General features: G+C 44.2%; 2 protein-coding genes across 4 annotated transcripts in view; one reads left to right on the top strand and one right to left on the bottom strand.

The window, feature by feature from the left end:
* The first annotated feature begins 1,712 nt into the window (after positions 1–1,712).
* Positions 1,713–3,030, top strand: PTRH2 (peptidyl-tRNA hydrolase 2). Its single transcript, XM_074160696.1, has 2 exons — positions 1,713–1,769; positions 2,365–3,030. Exon 2 carries the CDS (start codon positions 2,384–2,386, stop codon positions 2,900–2,902), a length of 519 nt encoding a protein of 172 aa, XP_074016797.1. The 5' UTR covers positions 1,713–1,769; positions 2,365–2,383; the 3' UTR covers positions 2,903–3,030.
* Positions 3,031–4,411: 1,381 nt separating this feature from the next.
* Positions 4,412–18,063, bottom strand: part of CLTC (clathrin heavy chain) — a 36,396-nt gene continuing 22,744 nt past the window's right edge. For 2 of the 3 annotated variants that reach the window (XM_074160693.1, XM_074160695.1), the window contains exons 15-32: positions 17,529–17,654; positions 16,801–16,943; positions 16,177–16,411; positions 15,705–15,827; positions 15,463–15,608; positions 15,119–15,302; positions 14,596–14,788; positions 13,980–14,137; positions 13,598–13,762; positions 13,397–13,504; positions 13,106–13,273; positions 12,784–12,933; positions 12,380–12,511; positions 12,102–12,212; positions 11,232–11,402; positions 10,734–10,955; positions 6,595–6,670; positions 4,412–5,844 (exon numbers count right to left, since the gene is read on the bottom strand). In XM_074160693.1, coding sequence (XP_074016794.1) covers positions 5,720–5,844; positions 6,595–6,670; positions 10,734–10,955; positions 11,232–11,402; positions 12,102–12,212; positions 12,380–12,511; positions 12,784–12,933; positions 13,106–13,273; positions 13,397–13,504; positions 13,598–13,762; positions 13,980–14,137; positions 14,596–14,788; positions 15,119–15,302; positions 15,463–15,608; positions 15,705–15,827; positions 16,177–16,411; positions 16,801–16,943; positions 17,529–17,654 — 2,736 coding nt within the window. In that variant the 3' untranslated portion in view covers positions 4,412–5,719. Of the gene's footprint in view, positions 5,845–6,594; positions 6,671–9,612; positions 9,634–10,733; positions 10,956–11,231; positions 11,403–12,101; positions 12,213–12,379; positions 12,512–12,783; positions 12,934–13,105; positions 13,274–13,396; positions 13,505–13,597; positions 13,763–13,979; positions 14,138–14,595; positions 14,789–15,118; positions 15,303–15,462; positions 15,609–15,704; positions 15,828–16,176; positions 16,412–16,800; positions 16,944–17,528; positions 17,655–18,063 lie in introns of all 3 variants that reach the window. The other variant, XM_074160694.1, reaches the window with a different exon arrangement.

Raw genomic sequence — 18,063 nt, 5'->3', positions numbered from 1 at the left:
GAAAACATGGGATGAAGCAATCATTACGACTGTCACTTATGACCAAAGAGGAATAAAGAAAAGTCTATTCCATCTGGCAGAAAAAATGGTCCGAAAGAAGAAGTACTGACATAATGAAGCCCGTTTCAATAGGCAAATTAATGCCTTATGAAGAGCTCACATATGCTGTCATAAGGTAAGATGGTATCAAGCATCAGAACCCCAAAAGAGCTCTGACAGGAACTGGGGTGAAACTACCTTAGAAGAGGAGAAGTCCTACCAGTAAAACAGTACTAAAAGCCACTGCTGAAACAAAATTCATATACTCCAAAGCATAAAACAGTAATATCACACTCTGTCCACCACAGAGTGCTCAACCCATATTATTAACATTAACTAGACCAGGATACCCACTTGTTGGTAAGCACCACCTCACACAGCAGGGAAAACAAGGACAGGAGAGAACTCTGATGAAATGTCACACGTTCAGCTCAACGGGATAACCTGGATTCACAGCACTTTACAGATAAAAAGCTATCGAACAGACTTACTATGTCTGTCTTACTCAGGTCACCTAAATGACCCGCCAAACATCTCAGTGGCTGAGACGGAACCCATAAAAACTGGAACAAAATGGGAATCTTACTGCTTTATTACCTTCTGTAATGACTACAGGATGTCAGCCAGAGAACTAAAAACCAGACAAACGCATCTCAGTGCTTAACCTCAGTCAACAGAAAGGAGACGTTAAGAGCCTTCGTGGATTTGGGCCTAGCCACCCAAGCCCATAAGACAAGCCATAGTCTCTAGGAGGAAGGGCAGTCGGTGCGTGTGACACCGGGGGTGCAGTCAGCCACCCAGCCAGGAAAGCACAACACATTTCTACTGGAGAAGCAGACACAGACCATCGGTATCCGATTCTTCCCCGCTGGAAGGATGAATTTCTCACTGTGTCATCAGGCACCGTCCCTTGGGCCAAAACAGCGCGAGCCTACCACCCAATTTCCAGGGTTTTGTCCAGCGGGACGTGAAGCGTCCCGAGCAGAGCCGGTCTCCGGTGGGACGGGGGATGGATTGGCAGCAGCACAGCTCTCCTCCCGCATTTCCAGCGGCGTGGGGACGGCTCCTTCCCCTCCCCACCTACTTCACCTTCGCAACGCTCAGCCTGCGTCCGCCTCCCGGTTAACCCACACGCAGCTCCCCCCGCCCCCGCCGGGCCCCTCCCGGTTACCCCACACTCGCCCAACGCCGCCTGGGCCGTCGCTAGGTCACGGTGCCCCGCGTCGCTGGCGGCTCTTCCGACCCCCGCCACCAGAGCAGCGGCTGCGGCCTCACCACAGAGCTCGGGGCGGGGGAGGGGGGGTGGTGCGGTGTGTGCGCCCGACCCTTCGGGCGGCCGTGAGAGGAGCGGCGCCGAGGCCGGTGCTGAGGGGGCGGGATGGAGGAAGGCAGGCAGGTGCCACTGAGGGGACGGCAACGCAGCCCCTCACCCGCCGGGGAATGCCCTTGGGGCCACCGAATTCCCCCCGCCCGGCGCGGCCCGGCGCCCCGCACTCACCCCGCTCCGCGCCGGCAGCTCCCGTTGGGCCCGGGCCAACCCGGAAGTAGGGGCGGGGCCGACTCCGCCGCTTCTCGCCCACCGGCGCTCGTCACTTCCCGCGCGCCGTCACTGCCTGCCCCTCCCGCGGCCGGCCGTCAGCGCTCCCTCCCGCCCGCCCCTCCCTGACACGCGCGGGTGGCGTCACTTCCGGGCGACGGCGGGGCGGTGGCGGCCTGGCGAGGAGCGGCGGGTAAGTGGGGGGGGCGGCGGCAACACGGGCGGGGGAGCGGGGACATGGGGCATCCCCGGACCGGCCCCACTCGTTTCGCCCTCGGATTTTGCGTCCCTCTTCCCTCAGGTGCAGTGGTACCCGCCGCCGGCCCGCCCGCTCCAGCCGCTTCCCCCCGGCGCCGCCGGTGCGCGGGGCCTGGTGAGGCCGCGGCCCTCGGTGGGGCTGGAGGCGGCTCCGTTCCCGCCCGGGCGGTGGCCCTACAGTGAATTTATGGTATTGACCTTAAAACCCCCACCCTTTTACCGTTTCTCTCGCTATTTTAAGGTGTAGCTTTCACATAATTTGCGGGTTTTTTTCTTAGTTTTGCTTCCCGAGGTGAAGCCCCTCAGCGGCGGGTTGTGCACCGTCACCAGTGAGATGCTGGCGGTGAGAAAGCCATCGCTGGGAAGGGAGAACACCACACACTGAGGAAGGTGTCTCTGAACACCCTTTCCCAACGCGCAAAGATGGAATTGTTCTTTTTTTAAACAAAGGTTTGCTTCCGAAGAACCAGGTGAACTCTCACAAGCTGAAAAACGCTCAATTGAATTCTTTCCCCCTTTCCCTTTCATAGCCGGTCTCCAAAATCCACCATGGATTACCTCTCCAAAACGGGGTTGCTCAGTGTCATCGCTGGAGTCGCGTGCGGAGTGTGCCTGGGATGGGGCATCCGCGGGAGATTCCTGCGGCGGCCCAAAGCCGGAATGTCCACGCCCACAAACGGCCTGGGGAGCGAAGCCGACATCATGGGAGAATCTGGGGAATTCAAGATGGTGCTGATTGTCCGCAATGACTTGAAGATGGGAAAGGGCAAGGTAGCAGCACAGTGTTCCCATGCTGCTGTTTCCGCCTACAAGCAAGTTCAGAGGAGAAACCCCGAACTCTTGAAGCAGTGGGAGTACTGCGGACAACCGAAGGTGGTCCTCAAAGCTCCTGACGAAGACACTCTGATCCAGCTCCTGGCTGATGCTAAACACCTGGGACTGACTGTGAGCTTAATACAAGATGCAGGTCGTACTCAGATAGCTCCAGGCTCCCGGACAGTCCTTGGTATCGGACCAGGACCAGCTGATGTAGTAGATAAAGTTTCTGGTCACCTAAAACTCTTCTAAACTGGGGAACAAAGAAAGCACATTGGTGTGTATCATTACTGAAGGGATAAAATCCAAGTTTGGGGGATTTTTCTGTATGTTATCTCAGTATAAATAAAATCACCAGGTTTTGTAAGAGATTTATTTGCAAATCATGGGTTTCTCAAGCTTCTGTATCATGTTATAAAGTGGCAAAGAAAATAGTGGGTGCAGTGGAGCTGGGCAAAAGTAGAGCTGGCAGAATTTTACTACCCCTAAGAACAAGCCCAGTACATTTAAGACTCGGGCAATTGCTTGAGGATTTTGCACTTTGTCTGGTTTACAGGCTGAAGAGAAGTGTGAGTAAAGTTTAAGTGAATTTGTCCCGTGTGCTAAAAGTGACGTTCCCCCTCTCTGCCGTAGAGGAGGGGTTTTTGAAGAGACACGTTCTTTAATTCAGAAAAGATTTGCTGCTGAAGCAGTTAAAAACTGCCCCATGCAGCTGAGGGGAGCTGTACCCAGCTTCCTGCACAGTTTCTAACAGAGTAACTGATGCAACAGCTTGTAACTGGTATGAGACAGACCAGGTTAAACAGGCTTTGCAGCCCAGGCCTTAAGAACCAGTAAAACCATTGCAGGAAGCAGCTGTAAACCATGCTCCTTTCTGGAGGTGTCACTTGGTTGGACTAGATGATCTTAAAAGTCCCTTCCAACCTAGACAATTCTATGATTCTATACCTATTGCACTTGCAGTAATGTGCCAAGGTAGAAGGAGTTACCCTACATATAAATGTCTTTTTATACAGCAACTAGCTTAAATCCTGCTTTACTTGGGATTAACAAGTCTTCTAGGGTTTAAGGATGTTACTGGACTGCGTTCAGATCATGCTGGTCATGGCTGGTGTGAATTCTACCCCTGTAGCTCTAACACTGTAGAGCATTGCACTTCAAAGCGGGTGGACTTTCTACAAGTCGGTTTTACAACAGCAGTTTTGTGAGAATGCTGCTGTTGAGCACACGTCCTGCAGCCTCTGGGCCACGTCTTCCTTCTGTTCTCTCTTACACAACGTATTACAGCTGAGTTCCTATGGATTTGTCTCCATCAGCCAAATGCACAGACCCAGAGAGGCTGGAACACCAGAGGGGTTGGAATACAGGCATAAGCAGCTGTAATAAACACAAAGAATGGAGAAGTTTTTATACTGCACCTCTTATTTAGGCATAATACTTTTACAAAGACCAACACTACTCACTGCAGACTTTTATTCCAACATACTCTTGAGTAAAGACCTACAGCCTGTGGCAGGTTAAGCCCCCCCTCAGATGCCTACACCCACTGTCACCCATGGAACCGCCGCATCGCTCGGCTGACAGGATCACACACTATGACACCGGAGTCACAGGAGCGAGGGGGAAGGGGATTCAGCCTCCGAGCTAGAACCTGACACTGGGGATGGCTCCTGGTTAAGGGACAGAAGCTTCTCCAGCTATCACAAATACGGCCAGTGCTGCAATCCTCATTACACTCAAATATGACAGTATCCATAAAGAAACATTTAAGTCCATTTTATTTGAAGCTAAATATATTTAAGGCAACTTACATACCTAGAACATGATCTCAATTTAACTGACACACCCTACTACAATCCTAACGTATCATCTGATCAAATATGCTGTCACTGACCACAATGCAGCCAACTAGTGAAAAAGTGCTATTTTCTTCTCTGGCATAAATGTTTCTCTAGAAAAAGCATTACATATTTCCCTTGTATTGCCCCCTCAGTGCAAGACACCGCTAACGGTCTCCATTGCTGCTCTCTTAATGGGCCCCTCAGACCCCTGAACGTTAGTTCACGCCCCGTAACTACTACTAGCACTGTAATACTTGGTTGGAGTTCGAAGGTCCTTTTTGAAGACAGTAAAGTGAAGCTACCACTATGCAGCATGTCCACAGTCCAGTAATTTATTTTTAAATTGAGTAAATTTCAAATTGCACAAACAAAACTGAACAGCAATATGCTTGAATTCTCTCTTCTGTACACTCAAAACAGTGATCTAAAACACCACAATATCCAACATACACAAACCTCAGGGCAGGGTTAGTAAATACACAGATTGGAATCATGGTGCTCTGTTCCTGAATGGAATGTCCCACAAAAGCACAGGATACAGCACAACATAAGGTCATCTGTTACATATGGAGTGAGCAAAAAGACACTAGCATTTTCTATATGCATAACTGGAAAAACCTGCATAGGTTAAGGAAAAAAAAAAAACAAACAAAAACAGAAACAAAACTTTTACTCATTTTAAGTCAGGCAAGGTTGTCTGTACGCATTTTAAATTCTTTTAGAGCTATGCAATCCAACCAGGGTAGGATATGCTGATTAGTGTTGTCTCTTGTCAGCAGTCTTGCAAGGTCAAATACAAGTATCTTTACTTTAGCTTTCTCCGAATATACAGTGAGACTTAAATGCATTTAGAATAGACAGTACATACTGTAAGCTGCTCACATACAATGAACTTAAGATTCAATATTAGAGTTTAACACTATAGAGTGCAAATCAGAATCTTCACAATAGACTTAATGGTAATAAGCAGTCCTGCAAAAGCCCACTTGAACAAAGTCGTTTTAACTATTCCCCTTTTAAAGTAAAGTCTAAATGACATGGAATGTGAAAAAGATTTAACATAAGTGATTCAAATAGTTTGCGCTAGAAAAAACAGTCCTTCATGAAATAAAGGTTACAAGAACACGAGGCAGAACTCTTGCTTTTCCCTGTTATGAGTTAAAGCGGGGAGGGACGGTGGAGTTTCAGTAAGAAAATACGCTAGCTCCAAACTGACTTGTGCTGCATCTCACATGCTGTACCCAAAGCCAGGCTGCGGTTGCCCGTAGGGAGGTGCAGTGTAGCCATAGCCAAAAGGTGCTTGTGGAGGAACTGCGACACTGGGTCCCGCTGTCAACATGAGCTGGGGCTGACCTGGAAGACACAACAGTTTCATCTTCATTCCTTGGTACCGAGAGTTCAGTCAGCAGAATTCCTGCAACTTCCCTGTAGCCATTTGTATGTTTAACAGTAAGTCCCTACTGACCTGGTTTAGGATCCTCAGCAGCCAGAATTTGTGGGTATTTCACCACAAAACCTCAGGACAGAGCATACGGCTAAAAATACTACACTACGAAGTACATGGACACTGACAGATTCTTGAAATCTGGGGCAAGTAGTTTAACTTTTTAGAAATCTGATGAGGAGAGAGAAGGGAACAGCTTCCTATTCCTTAGGCATTGAGCTCACCCAGTCTCAGAATCAGTCTGGCTTTTGAACAGCTTTTCCTGCTCCAATTGTGTTAGTAACTCCCCTTCATTTAAGGCCAGAGTCCCACGCTACAGTGAGCCTGATGTGAAGGCTTGACCCTTGCAGTCCTAACATACAGAAACACCTTCTAAAACATTCTCATAGGCCACATTCATTACAATAGAATATTTCACTCTGCAGAATTGTATCTTTGATAAGTAGCTGAAAGACAAAGACTTATGATAACAATTTAGTAATACAGCAGCATTAGCGCAGTACTTTATCTAGTATTTTGGAACACATTCCTTTAAGACTTGATTTCACATGAAGAACCTTCCCATTTCCAAGGACATCCTTCGGGAAGAAGACATGACTAGAGAAGTGTTGTTTTAAAAGCAAACTGTGTTACTGACAACAAATGAACCAAAGCATTACCATAAACAATAGGTTGTGTTTCTGTAGCTTGCTCCTCTTCCTTTCTCAAAGATTCTGATGCATCCAGTTTATCCACCTGGAATTGAGACCAACAGTTAAAAATACTCCTCTAAAAGAGATACTTGTTCATGGCAGAGAAGTGGAAAAGCCTTAGTGGTATGTTAACACCCATCAAGAAAAGGAGACCATTTACAAGTTAAGATCAATTCAAGTAGCAATGTTGGTACTGGTGCAGTCAAGATTGTCCGTTTCCTGAAAAAAATCCCTAATTGAGGGATTTGTGGAACTTCTTTGAAAGCTCACTCCAGGCTGAAGCTTTGTACGAAAGGCCCCATACTAGACTAGAGCTACTTTGACATCAGTAAGATCAGTCACTGTTGCTCCAACTGCTTCAGGGCACAAACTCAGGTTTTAGCACAATGTCAGTTGGAGACTTTTGGTGTTGGAGCAATTGCTATGGTAACGCCCAGACCTGGAGAAGTTTCCCTGAATATAACATTGAGGCGAAGTAATCTGAAGTTGGTATTTGTCTACAGCAGACTGCAATAGCATCCGACATGTCACTTGAGCCTCAAGATTTCACTTTCCAAACCCATTCACTCATGCAATTTAAGTTCAAATGCAGAGAATGCATGTGTATAAGACTTGCTTTTTTTCCACTCTAGAACTGTGTGGCAGTCAGCCTAAACCCACCAATACTCAGTTGTTGGAGCTTAACACACAGTAACGAGACCAGACTAGCCAGCTTCCCTCTGCTGCACAGCAAGTGCGATGGTGCTGTTAGCCCACCCCTACAGAAAGGCAAGAGAAGAAACTTGTTCTGGAGTGAAATATTGCTTGTTACTAAAACAGATCCAAGGAAACTCAGCATTACTACAGTCTAAGGCAGGCCCTGAAACTAAAACCACAAGAACTTAGGTATTGATATTTTACCCGGGAGATAAGATTTAGAATCAAGTCAGAGACAATCATGCCAATTACTTTTTAAGACAGTAAGACAACTCACAAACCAGATTAGTCTTTCATTTCATTTGTGTCCTTAAAGGAGTTTGAAGACAGGTTTCCTGTACTTATACATGGTTAGCATTACTTATTCAGCTACACCAACATGCATGAGTTGAACAGTTTACAGCTTAACTGTGCTACATCAGCAAATATTTGCAGGAAGCTCTAACGGCTTTCTTCCGTTTAGTTGTGAATTACAACATGTGTTCCATAAACCTGTTAATTTGTAACCTCAATTAGAGGCATAAATCCAGGAAGTGGCATAAGGCCTGAGCTTTATGAGTTCGTTCATTGACTGGGCTTTCACGCCAAGCCTTTTTGTTACCTCACACCAGTATCTGGCTTGCTGCTGTCAAAGCACACAGGAGCGTATGCCAATGCTTCAAGACTCATTTCCAGACACCGTGCTGAGAACTGCACTGTTTTTAACTCAAATAACACCACACTGAACACAGAAGCACAAGTTTAGAGATGCAAATCCAAGGAGAATGTGCAGAGTTTGCTACTAAACAGAGGCATTCGGCTTACGTGCATTTAGAAAGCCTCCAGCCATGGACACTTAATGCATTTTTTGACCCAGTTTTGATGCCTTCCCTCAGAGCTAAACAAATATTTACAATAAACAAGCACAAGTTTGAAACCAGCCTGCAGGATGGTTCTTACACCACTTGCTTGAGCATCACCAGGTTCAGTACCCTACACACTTGTAGCAAGATTATTTTAAAGGCTTTTCCACAGGGACTGCAATAAGCTGCAGAGGAAAAGTAACATGCATTCAATGTTATCGTGTTATGTGTGCATGAAAAAGAGGCAAAAGTACTGAAGCAAGAGTGAGGTCTGAAGATGACTGCCATACAGGCTCCCCCCAAAAAACCACACGCAGCCCACAGCAATGCCTTGTAGCTTAAGGAGTAGTGGGATGTAATCGCAATGACTGCTACACATGCGTAGTTTATGCAAACACTGCAGTTCAATTACCTTTTTTCACACACACGCTTTCTTACTGCCTCACTTACTAGCTGCTGAAGGACCTTACACTACCCATTTTAGCCAGGTTAGCCTTGAGTTCCAGTGGTGTCATTACAGACATCTCGGCACCAAGAAGCAGTTTACACTTAGTCCATCTTCAAGACTTTTGTCAGTTTGTTCGCCCTTTGCTCAAACCACATTAATGGAAAACTCACACTGGGGCTGACCTCTGGTCTAAGGAAAATCGGAGTGGTAGTTGTACACAAGCAGATGGACAGAAACCTTAGAGACTGCCCTTTGGAAGGGCAAAATTGCATAGCAAAAGGCAAGCCTCAGAAGAGCAATAAGCATTACCTTTTTTTTTTTCTTTTAAATGAGGTAGCAAAAGAAGTTTAATGAAGCTGAAGAGCTTGGAAGGCAGACTTTTTTTGCACAACTACAAGAAATCTGCTACAGGGAAGAGAACCACAGACTTTGTCTAATAGCCGACGTTTTAAGTTGCTACGTGAACTAGAGCACCGTGTGGATTAGACTAGCACCATAAGAACTGGACACCTGAATGAGGAAGAGTCTCTTCTGAAGCAGCTAGTATCTACTCTGCCTACAGTCAGCACGCATTAGTAACGGTCAAGAGATCAGAAACTGGATCACAGTCCTTCAACTAGCAAATGCCACATTGATTTATGGTTCAGAGACAGTGGTCCAAGACTTATTTCTTATTGTAGGAGGTTCTTCCAGTCAGATTGGCTGTTAAAATAGTAGCACTCGTGTACCCTTTCGACACCAGGCTGACTGTGATCCAACTGATCACCTGTATGCCCTTCCTGAGGATCTATTAGCTTATTAGTAGCAAATGAATCTAGTTTTGTCCTACAGCACTAGCTACTTGTATAGTTAAACAATTTGCATATGCTTTAGTGATATTTTGTTTGGGGAAAAAGCAGTAGCAGCAGTGTAGTAAACATAGGAAAGAAAAAAACTCATGCAGAATCCTTAGACTTAGTCCTCCAGACTTAAAGATGGAAAACAAGAATCAACTTTCACCTTTTCCTTTATTGCATCAACCTGCAAAGGAATTCAGAAGGTGCAGCTTAGAAAAATCAAATTCCATATTTAGCATATAAAAGGTAGAAACAAAAGCATCAGGGAAGAAATAATTAAGGTACAGGTGAGTAAAAACAAAGATACACCAGAAGTATCTGCTTTAGAAAGGCAGCTCTGCTTGTTGCTAGATCTTACTGCATTTATTTCATTAGCTACACTACAATTCTATCCTAATCCTTTAGCAGATCATGAAATTTTAATCTTTAAAGAATCCTATTCCAAGACTACTCTCAGGAGAGGTCTAGTATTAGCTTGGTACATCAGGCATATCTGGCAAGCAATGCTACTGCTTCGATAGCTCCCCACCTCCCCCAAAACACAGCATTTAATAATAGCAGATTGCTATAGGACTACAGAGCAGTCCTGCCTTTAGAAGTAACAGCCAGGCAAATCGTCTAGACAAACAGGCACTCTACTCTGCATTGGCTCAAGCTTGAGTTAAGCTTTTACTTCTCACAGGAGTCATAATCATTAAGGAATTTACACTGTTTCACTGGAAGATACTCTAACAGCTTCAGCTGGGCAAATCTTGCTAGTGACAGCTGGTATTTAACTCAAATCTGGTTCAAGTCTGTCAGAGCATTAAGTACTTTCCCCATCCTAAGTCATTTCACAGAAAAGGTAAGTCATAATTAGTGCCATTAATATCAGAGCCACATTATAGAGTTAAACGCACAGCAGACCAAGTTAACTCAAGATCTAGCTATAAAGCTTTTTTAGTATACAGTCTAGAATTTAGTTAGAGCTGGATCCCAGCTGGGATTCCTGACTGACAGAGTACATGGAAAGCCTGAATCCTGGAACTACTTTAAGACACTGCCTACGTTCAGGCAAATACTACTGATGTAGGTTCTGCAATTGGTAGATAGGGTGGAGTTTGCAAGTGTTTCAGTCTCTTAGAGGGCGAAGTCTCTCCCCAGATGGACTGAAAAATAAGTGTGGACATGGACAGACAGACATTTGACAAAGCCCAATCAATGTTAGTAGCAAGCAGACGGTCTCAAGGCATACACCACAGTGACTAAACAAGCTTTTGGTGTTGGAGAAGCACCTGCTCTTACCTTGGTCAAGTATTCCTTCATGACCTGAATGAAGTATGGCATGGCAAAATCCATGATGTTGTGTCTCCATGCTGTTTCCAAGACAACATCTGGCCTTAGGAGATCGTAGCAGGTGAAGAGACAAGCCCCAAAGCATTCTCTCTTGTTCTCCTGCAAGAACCACTGCAACAGCTCTTCTGCCAACTCAGTATCTTTGGATTCTGAAGCATACTGCATCGCATCCTACAACAGGAGAGAGTCTGTTTAGCCTCAGGGGCCACAGTTAAATACCACATCCACGTCAGTGATTGTCCTAAGCTGCTCTTACTGACATTAGCAGAGAGGAGGCATTCTATGACTTGTTTCCAAGAAATCTATCTACTGCCACTCTGAAGCAAGATATGCCAGATTAGCAACAGGCACCACCTAGTGGCATCCAAAAAGATGCAGCTTTACTACGAAGTCACAGGTCTCCAAACAAGCAGAATGTGCTAAACCAGACCTGTGCAGCAGCCTTACCTTGTACAGTCTGTCTTTCTTACAGAGTTCTACACTCTGTTTCCAGCGGTTGTTTCCTTTGAAGAGATATGCAGCAATTCTCCGGAACTCTATTAGCTCATGTTTCTCCAAACGTTGAGCAAGAGAAATGTTATCAAAGTTGTCATAAGCATCTATAGAAGTCCTAAGAGCCTGAGTTAAGTAGAAAAAAAAAGTTATTCACACCTCAGATGTACAACTGCATCCACACAAACATTTTCCATGTCATAGTTCTGTATTCCTACTTCTGAAAAAAGTGCTGTAGCCAGACCTGCAAAGGGATCTGCTTTATTTTTATTTTTTTTGAGAAACCAGTGCTTGACACATGGAGTTAAGGGTATCCCCGTTAATATTTTTCAGCAGCAATTGCTGAGGTTAAGAGCCTCTGAATACCAGACAGCTGCTCTCTGAAAACACCAGAACAGCTAGACACCATAACTGTTAGCTCTTTCTGTGACTTCTTTCCTTAGCACACACCGCCTGCCTTAGAAGCTGATCTGTCACACTCAGAGTAGCCAGTCTATCCTCAGTGGGAATGGCCCAGAAAGCTCCCACAAAGCCACTAACTGTTCTCCACTTAGTCCTTGGCTGGTCACCACTAGTTCAGTTTGAAGTGGCAAAGAACCATAAAGAATGCAAATTAACAGCAAGCAGGTAAAAACTACTGAAAATGAGAGAGAAACTTGTGTTTCTAGACATTAAATGCACACCCAAAATATTAGGTTAATAGTAACACAGTAGCCAGCTTGAACAGAGCTTTGAAATTCCAGAATAGCTGCTTCTATTATGAAGCATATACAACACGCAACTAAATACCCATCCCAGATATTACCACTTCAAGAGAAGCCGTACCTGGTAGTCTTCTTCAATAATGAAGAGGTTGTTCAGGGACTCATTCACTGATTTGTTGTTGTGATTTTGAACAGAGCGCAAGTAAGGCTTAACCAGTGGGAGCTGTTTAACCTTGAAGGAATCAGGTAGATAAATTTCAGTTAAGGTAACTTTTTGTAGAGGTCTCCTAGCATCTTCCCTGTGAGGCAGTCAAGCAGCTAAGCGTTCCAAAACGCTACTAGAGCTAAATGCTTTTCCAACTGCAACTTTTTCTTTGATCTGGATAGTAGGAAAATTACCTTTGTGAAGAAGGTGACAGCACGAGTGTGGTCAAGCCGAGGGGACAACACCATCAGCAGATCATTGAGCAACAGAGGTTTAAATTCCAAATAGAACTGAACTGCCTTGTAATACAGCTCCACATTGGCGACCTAGAGATGAGTAAGGATGCACTTTCAGAGCAGAAGTTTGATTACAGATGAATACAAATGAAAGACAGACAATCTTAGATATTCCAACACAAGTGAGCCACCCATCTAAGACTTTGTCTTTAGAAGTCTCCTTAATTACTGTAGTTACTTGCTTTGAATTTATGTAGCAATATAAAGAGCTTTGAATTTTAAACAGTCTCCTTACTAGTGAAGGAAGAGATCTGAAGTGCACATAGCAAGAAATGTGCCTCATTTCACTAGGAAAGTAATACCTTAGTGATGATATCTTTGAACTGGCCTTCTTTCCAAGCATCTGTTGGGTGATTCATCATTGTGATTATAGCATTATCATATTCTTCATACTTATCATACAAGAACACCAGTTCAGCCCAGAGATGGGCTTGTTCCGCAGCTCTCAGAACCTAAGGCAAAACGGATATTAGAAGTTCCAGTTAGTATATATTGCTATCAGTGTCCATCAGTGCTCAGGCTTTAGTGCTATTAATAACCTCAAGAGCTGCTATTGCACAAGCTACAGTACAGCCAATCCTGAAGGATGTGTTTTAAGCTAAATTTAAGACCTCAGATTTTCACCTTGGGGATGTTGACTCTGGACCAGAACAGCTCCAAATGCTCCCTCATCTTCTGTGGCTTGAATTTGGAGTAGAGAATTGCTAGCTCTGTAAACATCCCCATGTGCGCTCGCTCAAGTCCAAGCGCTGCTTCCAACATAGTTATGAGCTCCTCAAAGTAGCCACGATCCTAAGAGACACAGACAGTTAGAGACATTTCACATTAGGAACCAACTCTAAATTTTCAGCTTTGGCTGGAGTTACCACGAAAGAATTTAGACTTTAACTGTCTAACAGGAGTCAGCTTAATTACCTGGTAATAGTTGATTAGCTCTTCCAACTCATCTGCATGCACAACAATATGGAGTCCACACATCTGGGCCAGGCGGAACTCTTTTCCATCAACACAAGCAAAGCAGACCTGGAATTGACAGTTGCATTATTCCTTATAATCAAAGCTTCTGAAGAGGCTACAGCTTTGAAGCCCCTCAACTTATTTAATCAGTAAGTTTACCTCTTTCCATGTGCGAGTACTGTTTGCTTTCCGAGCACCATCCACAGCTGCCTGGTATTCCCCTAGGTGAACTAAAGTCGAGGCTAAACGGCCAAAGTTGGACACATTGTTATACAACAGCTTGGCTGCTTCATACATCTTTTCATCATAACAGCGATCGCCAACCTACAATAGAGCATAATCAGGTTATTCTTCCAGCTTCTCAGCCAAGGGCTTACATAAAGTGTGTAGCATTCAAGCCATTATCAAAATAGAAATGCCTTTAGAGTCCAAGATCTATCTGGATATCCAAAGAGATAGAAGTCCCACCACCCCTCTGATTAGAAAGGCCTAAGGAACCTGCTACTGTGATTCAGTAAAATTGAAATTCAGTCTCGCTCACTTGCTGGATATGTGCGTTGTTGGGTCCATTGATAAACTCCTCTAGCTCTGCTAGACGATTTGTTTTAGCAAGAGCAAAGATTAATTCCGTTTCCACATATGACTCCCGGGCCTTCTTGCGTGCCATCTGGAGATACTTCACCAGTTCTTCCCAGTTTCCTATGAAACAAGAGTTCAAAATGCTTACTTCTCACCATTGAGGATATTTGTGCTAAAGCTATACCACCAGCTCAGCCTAGTTTGACACAAGTATTTCTACAGGTATTCCCCAACAATCAAGACTAGCCATCGTACCACACATTCTACATTGCATTAATAAGGTCACCTTATCATGGGCATAATTAAATAAATCCTGGTATTTAACTTCATGCAGAGACCTCCTTAGCAGCAACTGCTCTGAAAGAAGCTCCAACTAGCTAAAGAAGATAATTATAAAGACCACTGATTATTTGCAAATGGGACACATTCTCTTTTCCCCATTCTCATTTAGGGAGAAGGATCAGATTCCTCTACTTGCATCAAGATACGGGTTTGGCAGAACTACAGTTTGAGCAACAAATCATGCAAAAGAGCTGAGCAACATCAACAGCAAAGATTTAAATAAAACTTAATCATACCACTGGCATTGGCAGCTTGAACAACTTCCATGTACGAGGAAGGATCATCTGCTTTAATATACGAGTCAATTGCTTCTTTTACCATCCCCTTCTGAAGCTGTGCTTTAGCCAGCTGACTCCACACAGCAGGCTCATTGCAACGTTCAGCAAATTCATACGCACGATCCAGGTTTCCAATGTGCTCTATTAATACCTAAAGAAAGGGTACTGTGATCAGCCACTATCTATAAAGGTCAGTTTTACAAGACCTCATGTTTTATGTTAGTTCTCCAATGGATCCACAGTTACTTTTAAAATACAGACCACTCTATACCACCCAAGTGGCATGAGCTATTTCATGCTTATGAAGTTTCACTTTACTAGAGGGTTCCACACACAATGTTTGTTCTACTTCGTAAGACACCGAGCAGCTTTGGTCACTTTCCTAATTGGTGTCAAGTACTGAAGTCACAAACTAACAGCAAAGTCCTCATGCGAGGATGGACATGTCAACAAGGAGTTAGAGACTGAGATTTTAAGATACCTGTACAGCTGATGTGTTGACATCAAACTTCCTGAAGATTGCAAATGCCTCCTCGAAAAGCTCATTGCTAATAGCTATATTGGCTATGTCTGGAGCATCATAATTATCCAGGCGATTGATGTACTCCATGACACGGGTGCGATCAGCCTTAATAGCTGTAAGAATGAGAAGGTTCTGCAGATTCCTAAATAGAGAAAATAAGCACATATCAAGTAACAATCAAGAAATTCACCCTTCCCTCTGGAGAAGGTATTAGTTTATTTACTGTTCCACATCACAGCAATGTAACACCTGCACCAGGTATAATTTCAAGTTTCCTCTGACTCAGTTTTAACTTCACACACCTGTGCTCACTGAACACAGAGTTATCAAGAACTATTTTCTCCAGCAGTTCAATAAGCTCATTAGGAAGATCTGCAGTCATGAAGGCCTTCACAGTAACAGAGACTTCCTCAGGGTCCTGTGTCTCCGACAGCGCAGTCTGTACAACCTGTAGGCAGAGTCAAGCCATTGACAAATCAGTTAAATCAGGCACTAGCAAGCCAAGTTAGGACAGCAAAGGCTTTTGATGTTTTGTCAGCTATACCTGGTCAATGAGCGGTCTTCTGTAAGGGTTGCTTTCCAGTAGTACGCTGGCCCACAGTTCAGGGTCTTTACGACGAACTAAGTAGCGGGAAAGACTTTTGAAGAGGGAGTTCTCATTGCACACCTAGTGAAAGGCAAAAGTTTATCCAGAGTAAAGTCACAGTTATTGAGCCTACAGTGGATGAGCTAATTGTATTGCAACATCAATAAGTCTGCTTAAGATGCAGACTAGAAATCTCAGGCTTCGATACTTTCATCAGCCCCCCTCGTTCTAGGATGTCCAGGAGAGTCTCCCATTTCTCATTAAGTTGCAGAGGGAGATTAAATAGCTACCTACTCTATTACAAGCCAGCAATTCTTAGCTTAATACTTATAAGGAAGTAAATGCTTTTGTCAGTCATAAACCTAAACACCTATCCCATGATACTCAGGTTAGAACTCAACCCGTAAGTCAGCTGCCTTGGAATACATACATTAATAAGTTCCAAATCGCACTGTCCACGCTCATAAGCCACGCAGGCCAGGTGAGGGTCCCTCTTCTCACAGTACTTGCCAACAACGCGACTATCGTAATAAGGATTCTCACGCAGGAATCTTTCTGGGTTGTTGTTGCTATCAATGTATATTTTGGCCAGTGCATTGTGAGTTGCAGGCTCCTCACAACCCTCATGAATTCTGGCTTCCAGCCAGGGCAAAAGCAGTTTCAGCCTAGAAGGAAGCAGTTTTCACATTAGAGAGGTCGATGGAATAAGCAAGTATCCACTTGCACAGTTTCTTGACTATAGAGTCACTGTAGGATAGAGTCAGTAACTAAACCAGATTCATAGTTCTCCATTTTGACCTGCATTCTGGTTATTATAATGGTATAACCTTCTGACACTATAAAGAACATCACATGCCAAAGACACCCTGGAGGCTGCTTAAGAGAGGTCCCCATATCAGCCAAAAAGTAAAACAGACTTCTGCTGCTTGCTCACTTATTGACAGCTTCTTGTTACATCAGTACCAGCTTTAGCTACATGAAGAGGACATGCATTGATGGATGGTATAACCGTTACCACTCTGGCAGTGCTAAGAGACTTATAGAAGTTTAATACCTGTTTCTTTTCTCAACCTCTGCAACAAGCTCATCAGTCGAAAATTGACCTCTCACTACAAGGATGAGGTTCTTTATCACATCTTCAGAGCAATCCACATCAAGCAGTCCCCCAATAACAACGGGCAGACGGCTTGGATTCACCTAAACAGGATAATTTAAAGACATCAGTGCGTTGTCACACAGTATAGACAGTCAGTACTTATCCCTAGAAGTACACATGAAGGCTGCTTGTTAAGATTGACCTCATCTTCCTGCCTTTACTCCCAGCTTCCTAAGGTTCTAAACAAGCTTGAAAGTCAATTCTTCAGTCAGCAGGGCTTCACACCACAGTTCAGTGGCTCACCAGTGCTCAGCACCCATAGGAAGAACTCCCAAGCAAGCCGATTTGTCCCTGCAGGAAGTATAAATGAGAACTTCCCCCTCCCCCAAAATGCCAGAAGTTAAAATTACCCTAAGAACTCCAAAGTTATTCTAACAAGTCTTCCCTCCTTCAAGAGGCACGTGGGTGGAGGTTACTACTCAGCTTGACTGAGTAGATAAGAATAGATAAGAGATCAGACTCACATAAAGGCTAACTTACTGGAGGCCACTAGTAACTACTTAAGCATGTCTTAAGCACGAGGCTGTTTGCAGAATACTTACAAACATGATGCCCATATTTGCATAAAATACTAGAAAGATTGATTAGTTTGCCCCATTGAAGCCAAGTGACAAATTGTAACTTACCTTCTGTACATAAATCTCAATATATTTCTGGAGATTATTTCTATACAAGTACAGCACCAAGTCGTGGACAAAGTCAAAGCGATCACACACAATGATGAGTGGCAACTGGTCAGTGAGTTTAGCTTCCTATAAAGAGAAGAGCTTCAGTAATTTGGTTTTGTTCTCTGGCTTAAGCAGACAAATACAGTCACTTAAACTGTTAAACCAGCTGAATTTGGAAAGCCAAAGTTCAATAGTCAACCAAATAATGACAGCTTATTATTCAATTAATTGTTTGCAATAGGTAGCAAGTAGGAGTACTCACACCCACTGCAGGGCCTACAGCAAGCTTTCTGAAGTTTAACCCTGCTCCTTTGCACTAAAAGTTTTACAACACAGTACAACTATTAACAAGCCTAAGCTAGGGATAGCACTTGTAGTTGCCAGTGGTGTTTGGTGTGCAGGATTAGCACTCTGGGATTTCAAAAGGAATTTAACCAACACTAGATTAAAGTTGTGGATAATGTAAAACTTACATACAGAATTGACTTCAAGT

The sequence above is a fragment of the Numenius arquata genome, chromosome 18 (assembly GCF_964106895.1).
Source record: "Numenius arquata chromosome 18, bNumArq3.hap1.1, whole genome shotgun sequence".
Classification (NCBI taxonomy): Eukaryota; Metazoa; Chordata; class Aves; order Charadriiformes; family Scolopacidae; genus Numenius; species Numenius arquata.
This window is presented reverse-complemented; position numbering and strand designations above follow the sequence as displayed.